Raw genomic sequence first — 11,256 nt, forward strand, 5'->3', positions numbered from 1 at the left:
ACGACAGCGCCCACCAGTGGCCGGGAGGACCACAGGCAAGCAGCGGGCCGCCCCGCCCGCCGCCCCGCCCAACCCGAGGCCCCAGCCGAGCCCGGTGTGCTGGCTCCGAGCCGCTCGGTGTCCGGGCCCTGGGCGGCGCGCGGGCCTGCCTCGGAGCGGGCCCCGGCCGGCCCACCTCCCTCCAGCCGGGCCGACCGCGGGCCCTGTACACACGCTGCCCCACACGCTCGGCCCGAGTCCCGGGGCCCGGGTTCGGTCCTCGCCACTGCACATCCGGACCGTGGGGGCCGGCACCCGGTAGCGTCCCCGTGCCGCGGACGCCTGCGGTTCCCCGAGCAGCCGCGCAGCGAGAGCCGCTGCGGCCGGGCCGTTTTCCTCTCGGTGGGCGCCGGGGCGGGGCTCCCTTTCCGGTCCGGAGGGCGCTCTTCCACGCGGGCCACGCCTCGCCTCTGGTGTGCGGTGTTAGCTGGGTGTGAGCCCGGCGGGCTTCGAAATGTGGCCCTCAGATCTCACCTTCCTGATTGGCCAGAGGTAGTCGTGAGCCAGCAGCAGCGTGTGTGTGCGCGCGTGTGTGTGCGTACATGTGGGTGTGCACGCGTGTGTGTGCGCGCGCGCGTGTGTGTGCGCACATGTGGGTGTGCGTATGTGGGTGCGCGCGCGTGGGTGTGCGCGTATGTGTGCGCGCGCATGTGTGCATGCGCGTGTGTGCGCGTGTGTGGGTGTGCACGTGTGTGCGCGCGTATGTGTGCACGCGCGCGTGTGCGCGTATGTGGGTGTGCGCGCGTGGGTGTGCACGTGCGCGTGTGTGCGCGTATGTGGGTGTGCACGTGTGTGTGCGCGTATGTGTGCGCGCGCATGTGTGCGCGTATGTGGGTGTGCGCGCGTGGGTGTGCGTTTGTGTGTGCGCGCGTGGGTGTGCGTTTGTGTGTGCACACGCGTCTGTGTGCGCGTATGTGGGTGTGCGCGCGTGGGTGTGCGTTTGTGTGTGCACGCGCGCGTGGGTGTGCACACACGTGTGTGTGCGCGTATTTGGGTGTGCACGCGTGTGGGTGGGTGTGTGTGCGCGCGAATGTGTGTGCGCGCGCGTGTGCGCGTGGTGTGCTGGGACTAGGGCTTGAACTCAGAGCCTGCATTCTCTCTTGGCTTTTTCTCTCCAGGCTGGCGCTCTAACACTTTACCAACTGAAGCCACACCTCTGCCTCTGGCTTGTGAAAAGCTCCTTAGTTGGAGATAAACGTCTCACCAACATTTCACCTTGGCATGTGGAGCCGTGGCCCTCAGCTCTCAGCCTCCAAAGTCGCAAGCATTACAGGTGTGGACCACCATTCCTGACTTTCTAGCGCATCTTACTGGGGAGGAGACACTTCTCTTCCTCTCCTTCAATCTTGGCACTTCTTCCCTGCTCCCCAACACAAGCCCTTTCAGTTACTGAGCTCTGATCTCATCTCTGCCCTGGGAAGTGAGCCCGATTTAGGGGTTTCTCTGGGGAAGAAGGAGTTCTTTTGAGGGAGAGGCCTCCTAGGAGATCAAGAGATTGCCAGGCACTGGTGCCTCAACGTCTGCAATCCTAGCTACTCAGGAGGCTGAGATCTGAGGATCGCGGTTCAAAGCCAGCCCGGGCAGGAGAGACCGTGAGACTCCTATCTCCAATAAACCACCAGAAAACCGGAAGTGGCGCTGTAGCTCAAGTGGTAGAAGGCTCGCTTTGAGCTGAAGAGCGCAGGGACAGCGCACAGGCCCAGAGTTCAAGCCCCACGACCGACCAAAAAAAAAAAAAAAAAGATCCATATTCAAAGCCAGCTGGGGTGGAAAAGTCCGTGGGACTCTTGGCTCCAATTAGTTAAAAGAAGCCTGAAGTGGGGCTTGGAAGGTGTCTCATTGGTAGAGCACTTGCCTAGCACGCATGAGGCCCTGGGTTCAATTCCTCAGCATCACATACTCAGAAAAAGCTGGAAGTGGCGCTGTGGCTCAAGTGGTAGAGCACTAGCCTTGAGCTGAAGAGCTGAGGGACAGCGCCCAGGCCTAGAGTTCAGGCAGAGAGAGGGAGGGTGGGAGCCTGAGGTGTAGTGGTAGCTTAAGCGCCAGAGTGCTAGCCTTGCAGGACAGTGCTTAAGCCCTAGGACCACCGAAGGTGGGGGGGGAGTGAATAAACCGGGCATGGTGGCACACACCTGCACACCTATAATCCTAACTACTCAGGAGAGTGAGATCTGGAGGATCACAGTTTGAGGCCAACCCAAGCAGAAAAGTTCGACAGGCTCCATTTCCAAAATAAACTGCAGAAAAGCTGAGCTGGAAGCATGGCTCATGTGGTAAAGCTCCAAACAAGCCAAACTTAAGGGGCAGACTCAGTCCCTGCTCCTGGCAAAAAAAAAAGGGGGGGAGCAGGAGGAGGAGGACGAGGAGGAGGAAAAGGAGGAAGAGGAGGAGAAAAGGAGAAGGAGAAGAAGAAAGAGAAGGAGAAGGCGGCGGCTGAGTACATTCACTAGGCAGGAAGCCTGGTGGAGGCCGCCCGCCCTCAGCGCCCGGCCCGGCCGGCGCTCGGAGCCCAGGTGCGCACAGCGCCTTTTGTCCTGGCGGACGCCCTCCGCACGCGCGGCCGCGCGCCGCCGCCCCGGCGCCCCGGAGCGCGCCCGGCGCACGGGCTCGGCGGCGGCAGGTGCCTCCGCGCAGACTCGCGGGCGGGCGGCGCGGGGCCCGGCGGGCCGGCGGGCGGGCGCGCGCTGCCCCGGGCCACACTGGCCGCCCTGCGCCCGGCGAGGGCCGCGCGCGCGGGCCCCGCACCCGCGGGCCCCATGTTCACCGAGCTGAGGTCCAAGCTCAGCCCCCCGCGAGGCCGCGCCGGGGCTGTGCGCCCGGGCTTCGGGGAGCGCCGGGATGTGGACGGTGAGCCGGCGGCGGGGCCGGGGCGGGGGGCGGCCGGCCTCGCGGGGCCGGGGGCCGGGCGGGGCGGCCTCAGCCCGGGGAGCGGGGCCGCGTCCCAGGCTGTCACCGCGCGGACCGCCCTTCTCCCGGCGCGCGCGGGGACGCGGCCAGCCCTGGCGGGAGGGCTGCGGGGCCGGGCTCGCCGCCGGGCTCGCCACCCAGCCGGCCGGCTTCCGGAACTCGGACCGCGGGCGGGGCCGGAGCCTGCGGCGGGGCCGGAGCCTGCGGGACGCGGGCGGGGCGGGGGCGGGGCCCGGGCGGCGGGCTGGTTTTCCCGGAGCTCTGCAGAGGCCCGGGAAGCTCGGAGGCCAGCGCCGGTGTCCCCCGGTGTCCCCTGGAAGGTGCGGGCTCCACGGTACCCCGGGCTGCCTTGGGGCGGTGGCCGCGCCCTGTATCCGACCTTAAACCTCAAGTTCAGGGTGACCAGGGCCGAGTGCCAAGGTGTGGATGGGGGCAGGGAAGGTGGAGGCTGGGAGAAGACGGTGCGCACCGCCTTACTCAGACTCAGACATCGCCACGCCCGCCCCAGCCTGGAAGCATGGCTGGTCCTTGGACCTCTGCTAGGAGGTGGCCAGGCCCGGGCGCGGGCGCGGGGACCGTCTCCTGTCTGCCCGTTTAGGGCCGGGACGCACAGAGACCGGAGCCCGAGCCCAGCCCCCAGCGCTGACCTGCAGACAGGCCCCAGGAGTCGGTTACCATCCGCTCCCTTGCAATGCTGTGGAGAGCCTCTGTGCACCCAGACCTGGACCAGCCAGCCGCAGGGACGCAGAATCAGCCCTGCCCATAGTTAGGTCATTGGTAATCTCAGAAATTACCACAAAACCCAAACATGGCCAGTCTCAGGAGTTGTGTGGGAAGAAAGTCTCGAACACATGGTTGCAATCCATACCCGGTATTGAACAACCCAGGCCTAGGAGACACTCCATCTTACCGTGTCCTGGGCCCTGAGGAGGGGAAACAGCAGGAAAATCCCGCATGCATTTGAAAAGTCCCTGTAGCTGGCTTGAGCTCAGGCTTGTTGGTCACTCGTCATTGGTGAGTCTCAAACACCAGGTGGGGTGCTAGAACTGGGAACCGGCCTCGTGCGAGCAGCAGCAGCCCCAGCCAGACCTCCTCACATGAGGGCCTTCAGGAAATGCGACCAGCTCTGTCCTTAAGACCCATCCTGTGTGTACACTCTGTTCTGTATGGGATGTGCACGCCTAAGGCAAGAACCAAGGCAGCTAGGGAGGGTCTGGAAACAGTACCCTCACCTAACTGTGGGTTTAAGGTTCCCGGGAAAGCAGGGGAAGCCTGTGGGCTGTATTCAAGCTATCTTTGGTGTGTGGAGTTAGAGGGGAGGAGTCCTCCATAGGGCTCTCGGGGCCTGGCTCCAGTGGTTCCGCACCAGCATGAGCAAGAAATCGCAGCAAGTGTGAGGCCCTGAGTTCAAGCCCTTATACTGGCACAGACACACACACAAACCTCTCACATACTTCCTTCTGCCTTAGGAGTCTGGGGTGTCCTTAGTAGGGAAGTTGTTCCCCTCATTGGTGGAGGGAAGATGGCTTAGGCAAGGAGCTGGTTCTGGGGGATAAGCCTCTAGCCCTGGTTCTGGGGGGGGAGGGGTAGCCTCTGGCCCTGGTTCTCTGGGGGGATGGGGGAGCTTCTGGCCCTGGTTCTTAGGAGGGAATGAGCCTCAGGCCCTGGTTCTTAGGGGGTGATGAGTCTCTGGCCCTGGTTCTTTTTTTTTTTTTTGGTCGGTCGTGGGTCTTGAACTCTGGGCCTGGGCGCTGTCCCTCAGCTCTTCAGCTCAAGGCGAGCGCTCTACCACTTGAGCTACAGCGCCACTTCCAGTTTTCTGGTGATTTATTGGAGATAGGGTCTCACGGTCTCTCCTGCCTGGGCTGGCTTTGAACCGCGATCCTCAGATCTCAGCCTCCTTAGTAGCTAGGATTACAGGCGTGAGCCACCAGCGCCCGGCTTGGCCCTGGTTCTTGAGGCGGGCCTCTGGCCTGGTTCTTGGAGGGGGGAGCCTCTGGCCCTGGTTCTTGGGGGGATGAAGGGGTGGGGGGTATGAGCCTCTGGCCCTGGCCCTCGGGGGGGGGATGAGCCTCTGGCCCTGGTTCTTGGGGGGATGAAGGGGTGGGGGGGCATAAGCCTCTGACCTGGGTTCTTGGGGGGATGAAGGGGTGGGGGGGCATAAGCCTCTGGGCCTGGTTCTCGGGGGGTGGGGGGAGAGGATGAGCATCTGGTCCTGATGAGGGGTGGGGCTCTGGCCTTGGTTCTCAGGGGGGTGGGATAAGCCTCTGGCCCGGGTTCTTGGGGGGGATGAAGGGGTGGGGGGGCATAAGCCTCTGACCCGGGTTCTTGGGGGGATGAAGGGGTGGGGGGACATAAGCCTCTGGGCCTGGTTCTCTGTGGGGGCGGTGGGATGAGCCTCTGGGCCCTGGTTCTGGGGGGGGCCTCTGGCCCTGGCTCTCAGTGGGGGGGGGGCTCTGGCCCTGGTTCTCAGTGGGGGAATGATGAGCCTCTGGCCCTGGTTCTGGGGGGGGTCTCTGGCCCTGATGGGGGGTGGGGCTCTGGCCTTGGTTCTCAGGGGGGTGGGATGAGCCTCTGGCCCTGGTTCTGGGGGGGTCTCTGGCCCTGATGGGGGTGGGCCTCTGGCCCTGGCTCTCGATGGTGGGGGGGGCTCTGGCCTTGGTTCTCAGGGGGGTGGGATGAGCCTCTGGCCCGGGTTCTGGGGGGGTCTCTGGCCCTGATGGGGGTGGGCCTCTGGCCCTGGCTCTCGATGGGGGGGGGCCTCTGGCCTTGGTTCTCAGGGGGGTGGGATGAGCCTCTGGCCCTGGTTCTGGGTGGGGCCTCTGGCCCTGATGGGGGGTGGGGCTCTGGCCTTGGTTCTCAGGGGGGTGGGATGAGCCTCTGGCCCTGATGGGGGGTGGGCCTCTGGCCCTGGCTCTGGGGGGGAGGGCTCTGGCCCTGGTTCTCAGTGGGGGAATGATGAGCTTCTGGCCCTGGTTCTGGGGGGGGCCTCTGGCCCTGGCTCTTGGTGGGGGGGGTGATAAGCCTCTGGGCCTGGTTCTGGGGGGATGAATCTCTGGCCCCGGCCATAACCGCTCTGACTGGGCAACCCTGCACACAGCCACTGCCCACTTCAGTTTCTGCCGGACCTTCTTGGAGCACACTGTGTCAGCGGAGAGCATCCCTTGCCACCTGCCTCGGACACCGGGCACAAGCCTCACGTGGCACGACTCCCGGAGCCAGAGGGCTTCCAGCAGCAGACCAGTCAAGCTTCTTCAGCAGCCTGGCACAGAGGCCTCCCAGGTGCCCGCCTGTCCACCCAGCCTGAGCCCCCTCCTTTCTGCTGTCGCCCCCACTCCACATGCCGTCCGTCCTTCCTTGCAGGGCCGTCTGTATTCTGAGCACTACGGCCTGTACCACACAAGTCCCTCTCTGGGTGGCTTGACCCGGCCTGTGGTCTTGTGGAGCCAGCAGGACGTCTGCAAGTGGCTCAAGAAGCACTGTCCCCACAACTACCTCGTCTACGTTGAGGCCTTCTCCCAGCACGCCATCACGGGTATGCTGGGGCCATGGGCAGCGAGGCCCAGCAGCGTCTGGGGAGAATTCCTCCTCCCTCAGGCTCCCGTGTTCTCTAAGCCAGATTCCCTGCTGGGTCTTTACTGCTTGTGTCTGTGTCCCTTCCAATCACACTGTTCTGTCTTCATCAAGTACTTCTTTACCTAGCCTCCCCTTTCTTTCTTGTCCCTGCATTGGCTTGCTTTTTTTTTTTTTTCAATTTTTTTTTGGGGGGGGTCGGTTGTGGGGCTTGAACTCTGGGTCTGGGTGCTGTCCCTCAGCTCTTCAGCTCAAGACAAGCGCTCTACCACATAAGCCACAGTGCCACTTCTGGTTTTCTGGTGATTAATTGGAGATAAGAGTCTCATGGACTTTCCTGCCCAGGCTGGCTTTGAACTGCCTCCTGGGGCATCTAGGATGACAGGTCTGAGCCACTGGCGCCCGGCTTATTTTTTCAATTTATTCTGAGGCACTGTCTGCCTTGATGTACCTGTTGGCCTTGCTGGGGCCCTCCTTCCTCTCCCCTCTTTCCCCAGGCCGAGCACTGCTCCGGCTGAATGCAGAGAAGCTGCAGCGGATGGGGCTGGCGCAGGAGGCACAGAGACAGGAGGTGCTGCAGCAGGTGCTCCGCCTGCAGGTGCGGGAGGAGGGGCGGAGCCTACAACTGCTCAGCCAAGGTCAGTGGGAGGATCGGAAGTGCCGGACTGAGGGGGACTGAGCCCAAAGTGCAGGGTGAGTGGTGTCACGGGAAGAGGGTGACTGGAGGCCCTGGCAAGGAGTGAGATGTGGTAGACCGGTTTTCTCACACCTGTCCCTCCCACAGCTTCCTTCGGAAACATGCTGTAGCTGTTGCCCGGGCCTGGATCCCAGACCCCAACACTGTGACCGGAGCCCACAGCCAAGGATGAGGCAGAGCTGGCCCCACTTGGACGCTGGCAGGATGCCCGAATGGCTAAACCCCTCCCAATGAACAGGCAGGACCAGAACCACAACCTTCAGATGCCTCTGGTTGGCACTCCAGGCTGTGCCCTGGGCGAGGGGAGGGGCTACTTGTGTGGAGCCCCTCCTCCTGGGACCCAAGGCCCACTCCCTGGTGCTGCTTGCAGCAGGCAGGGCAGCTTCCTGGAGCCAAAACGGGGTTTGGATGGCCCCGGACTCCCAGGGAGTCTGTTTATTTACATACCCTTTACCTTGTGACCATCTGCCATTACCTGGCTCACCCATCATTCTCTTGACTCCTCCAGTCTGTGCCCTCCCGGGTGCCACCAGTCAGCCGACAGTGGGACAATCTGCTTTAGCTCCCTTTGGCTTGTGTTCCTGCCCCCCCCCCCGCCCCAGCAGGCCCAAACCATGGTTCAGAGTAACGACCTTGAGTAGGCACCAACCCAGCCAGACGCCGTGGCAAGGCCTTCAGTCATTATGAAATCTTTGCCACCTACTCCTGAAATCAGAGGCAGAGAGAGGCCCAGGGTGCCCATGTCCCAAAGACAAAATGTGGTACTGAAAGGTCTCCAGCCCTGTTCAGCTCACCGAGATCAGCAGCACTTCTGGCCTTACCTTCTGGAGAGTCTCGCTTTTAGGCATCATCCTAAAGCCCTGGCTCTTGGAGACCACCTTCAAGAAGCAGTCCTGATGTGGGTCTCCTCTTGTTGTTTTCTCCAGAAAATGTGCATTTACAGGAGAGACTCTCCTGAGGGTCTCCCCTCACATCTGCCACCAGGCACCTGAGCAGCCCCTTCCTGGGAGTTTGGGGCTGGTGCTGCCTGGCAGAGGAATAATAAGTGTGGTCTTTGCAGCCACCTTCTCATTCTTCTGCCCTTCCCATTCCCCCAGGGAATTTGAAAATCTCAGGGACAGGTGAGGCTAAGCCTCCAGTCTGTGTGCCAAGAGCTGCCCTTGGGACTTGAAGTATATCATTGCAGGTACCAAGTAGAATTTGGACCACTGGCCTGATGCCTTTCATCCTGTATGTACCCCACCCACCAGGGACCCCTTGCATATCTGGCTGCTTCCAGTATCCCTGTCCAAACTGTGCTATCCACCTTCAGTCAGAGGGCCCATCTCTGCCCCTTTCCCTCCTCTAACTCGTCTATCCAGTGTTCCTGTCTTGTCTTCCTTGTTTTTCCCTCGCTTTTTTATACTCTGACAAAAAAAAAAAAATCAGAAATAAACCTGGTTGTCAAGTAAGTGCCCAAAGTGCTGGGTCTGGGAGGAAGGAGTATCTAGCATAGCACCTGCAGTGGGAGATCACTAGGAAGCAGGGTTCAAGTATCTAGCATATGGGCTGGGAAGATGGCTCAGTGATAGAGTGCTTGCCTCATGTGCATGAGGCCCTGGGTTAAATTCCTCAGCACCATATAAGCAGAAAAAACCAGAAGTGGTGCTGCTGCTCAATTGGTAGAGCGCTAGCTTTGAGCTGAAGAGCTGAGGGACAGCGCCCAGGCCCAGAGTTCAGGCCCCACGAGTGTCAACAACAACAACAAAAACCCTCAAGTATCTAGCATAGCACCTGCAGTGGAGATCACTGGGAGGCAGTGGTGTCAAGTCCTGGAAGTGCTTCCTGTTAACTCTGGGGCCCCAGTTAGAGGACAAGAAGCCTGAGGCAAGGGCTTGTGAATGGTACCCAGGGATTAGCACACAAGCCCCCCCCACACTAGAAGCTACCGACAGACAACCCAGACACATGTTGGTGGGGCTGCTGTACTAAAGAACTGTGAATAGTAGCTTCCTACAACAGAAACTGATAGTGTAGCTCACTGGTAAAGCACGCACAAGGTCCTGATCTTGTGATCATGGTATGATCTCCAATACAAAAAAAAAAAAGGAGCGGGGAGGAGAAAAAGAAAAAAAATATATAGTTCTATAGATAAGAAATCAGCGAGGCTCTACTCCCTCCGCTTCTGCTTCCTTGGTTTTCCCAGCTCCTCCTGACTGGGGACTGGCTCAAGGACACACTGTGTCTCGTCACTCTTCTGACTCAAATCTCCCTGTTTGTCCTCACAGGGAAAGTTAAGAGTTAGGGCCTACTTGCGTAATCCAGGTTGACCTATCATTCAATCAAATTGGCAAAGACTTTTTTTTCCCCCAAATAAAAGCCTAGTCACAAGTTCAGGAAGTCGATATGGTCATCTGTTAGAGCTCACTATTCATTCTCACACAGAGGTTGCCCTGACATAGCACACAGATCAGAGCACCCACCTGCCACATATACACACAGCAACCAGACATACAAATAGGAACACAGAGGTATAAACCATAGACACATACACAGAAAAACAAAATGGTATAACATTCAGACATACAACAATATGCCTCAACAAAGATAAACACACCTGTGTGTTTAGGGAGACACACAAACAAAATGATTCCCATGGATATATAATAACAACCTCACATACACAGATGTAATTACAGACAAATACTACTGCACAACACATTCATGATATACACAACTCTGCTGTATTACACAATACCGTGACATCTAGATACACAGAAAGCAATTGGTCCTTCACCTGGTGAGACAGATATTTAATATTTACATGAGGTGTCATATCCTAGATGAACCTATGCTAAGATACAGATATGTACCCTAAGGTCTAGCCACCTGGATACTAAGATACAGGTGAGTATCAATCTTACATAGCACAGGATGTGCAGATATGAGCACCTATCACATCACACTGTGATCTCAGAATATGGATGTCACCCGACACACAGTCACTCAGACACACGCTGATGGACGCTCACATATCCCACTGTAAACATCCAGATTTACACAGGGAAAGCTTGTAACTTTGGTGTACCTGGGGTGACACACTGACCCCTCCCAACATCCCACACTGACAAAAAAGGTGAGGATATTTATTATGAGAACAATGCTCTCTTCCTCTTGGGGTCACTGGGGGAGACTGTGCACACTGGCCTCTCCTTTGGCTTACAGTTCTGAGGAAAGGACCAATGGATTGAATTCTACACAGGGCCCAATCCTGCCTCTGTGTAGAGCACTCTGTGTAGGCCTCAGGCCAAGTAGATTTTGAAAGGTCTTGAAACCAGCCACCTGTGGCTCACACCAATAATCCTAGTTACTCAGGAGGCTGAGATCTGAGGATCACAGTTCAAAGCCAGCCTGGACAGCAAAATCCATGAGATTTTTTTTTTTTTTTTTTTTTTTTTGGTCGGTCATAGGGCTTGAACTCTGGGCCTGGGCGCTGTCCCTCAGCTCTTCAGCTCAAGGCAAGCGCTCTACCACTTGAGCTACAGCGCCACTTCCGGCTTTCTGGTGGTTTATTGGAGATAGGAGTCTCACGGTCTCTCCTGGGCTGGCTTTGAACCTCGATCCTCAGATCTCAGCCTCCTGAGTAGGATTACAGGCGTGAGCCACCAGCGCCCGGCGTTCTGTGAGATTCTTAATGGCCAATTAACAACCAGAAAAATCAGAAGTAGCACTGTGGTTCAAGTGGTAGAACACTTGCCTTGAGCTGAAGAGCTCAGGGAGAGTGCCCAAGCCCAATGTTCAAGCCCCAATGCAGACCCAAAAAACCCCCATCAAAACCAAAAAAAATACCTTTGAAGTCAGTTCTAGACCAGGCACTGGTGACTCACACCTATAATCCTACCTCCTCAGGAGGCTGAGATCTGAGGATCAGGGTTCAAAGCTAGCCTGGGCAGGAAGTCTTTGAAACTCTTCTCTACACATAACCACCAGAAAACCAGAAGTGGAGCTGTGGCTCAAAGTGGAACAGTGCCTAGTCCCGAGGCCGAGAAAAAGAATAAAAG

The 11,256-nt window shown here is 58.8% G+C and overlaps 1 protein-coding gene across 7 annotated transcripts; it reads left to right on the forward strand.

Annotated features, from left to right (window-relative positions):
* Positions 1-423: 423 nt before the first annotated feature.
* LOC138837750 (sterile alpha motif domain-containing protein 10) lies at positions 424-9,587 on the forward strand. Of its 7 annotated transcripts, none has more exons than XM_070036695.1 (5): positions 424-531; positions 1,158-1,312; positions 6,047-6,481; positions 7,017-7,117; positions 7,304-9,587. In XM_070036695.1, the coding sequence occupies exons 2-5, from the start codon at positions 1,261-1,263 to the stop codon at positions 7,448-7,450; spliced, it is 735 nt and encodes a 244-aa protein (XP_069892796.1). In that variant the 5' UTR covers positions 424-531; positions 1,158-1,260; the 3' UTR covers positions 7,451-9,587. The 7 variants fall into 7 exon arrangements, with proteins under 7 accessions (XP_069892796.1, XP_069892799.1, XP_069892797.1 ...); XM_070036700.1 differs by lacking the exons at positions 424-531; positions 1,158-1,312 and adding an exon at positions 2,747-2,886 and having other exon boundaries at positions 6,047-6,228; positions 6,310-6,481; positions 7,017-7,157; positions 7,304-7,421; XM_070036699.1 differs by lacking the exons at positions 424-531; positions 1,158-1,312 and adding an exon at positions 2,747-2,886 and having other exon boundaries at positions 6,047-6,228; positions 6,310-6,481; positions 7,017-7,212; positions 7,304-7,391.
* Positions 9,588-11,256: the final 1,669 nt, after the last annotated feature.

The sequence above is a fragment of the Dipodomys merriami genome, unplaced genomic scaffold, assembly GCF_024711535.1.
Source record: "Dipodomys merriami isolate MVZ:Mamm:240054 unplaced genomic scaffold, mDipMer1.0.p SCAF_275, whole genome shotgun sequence".
NCBI lineage: Eukaryota > Metazoa > Chordata > Mammalia > Rodentia > Heteromyidae > Dipodomys > Dipodomys merriami.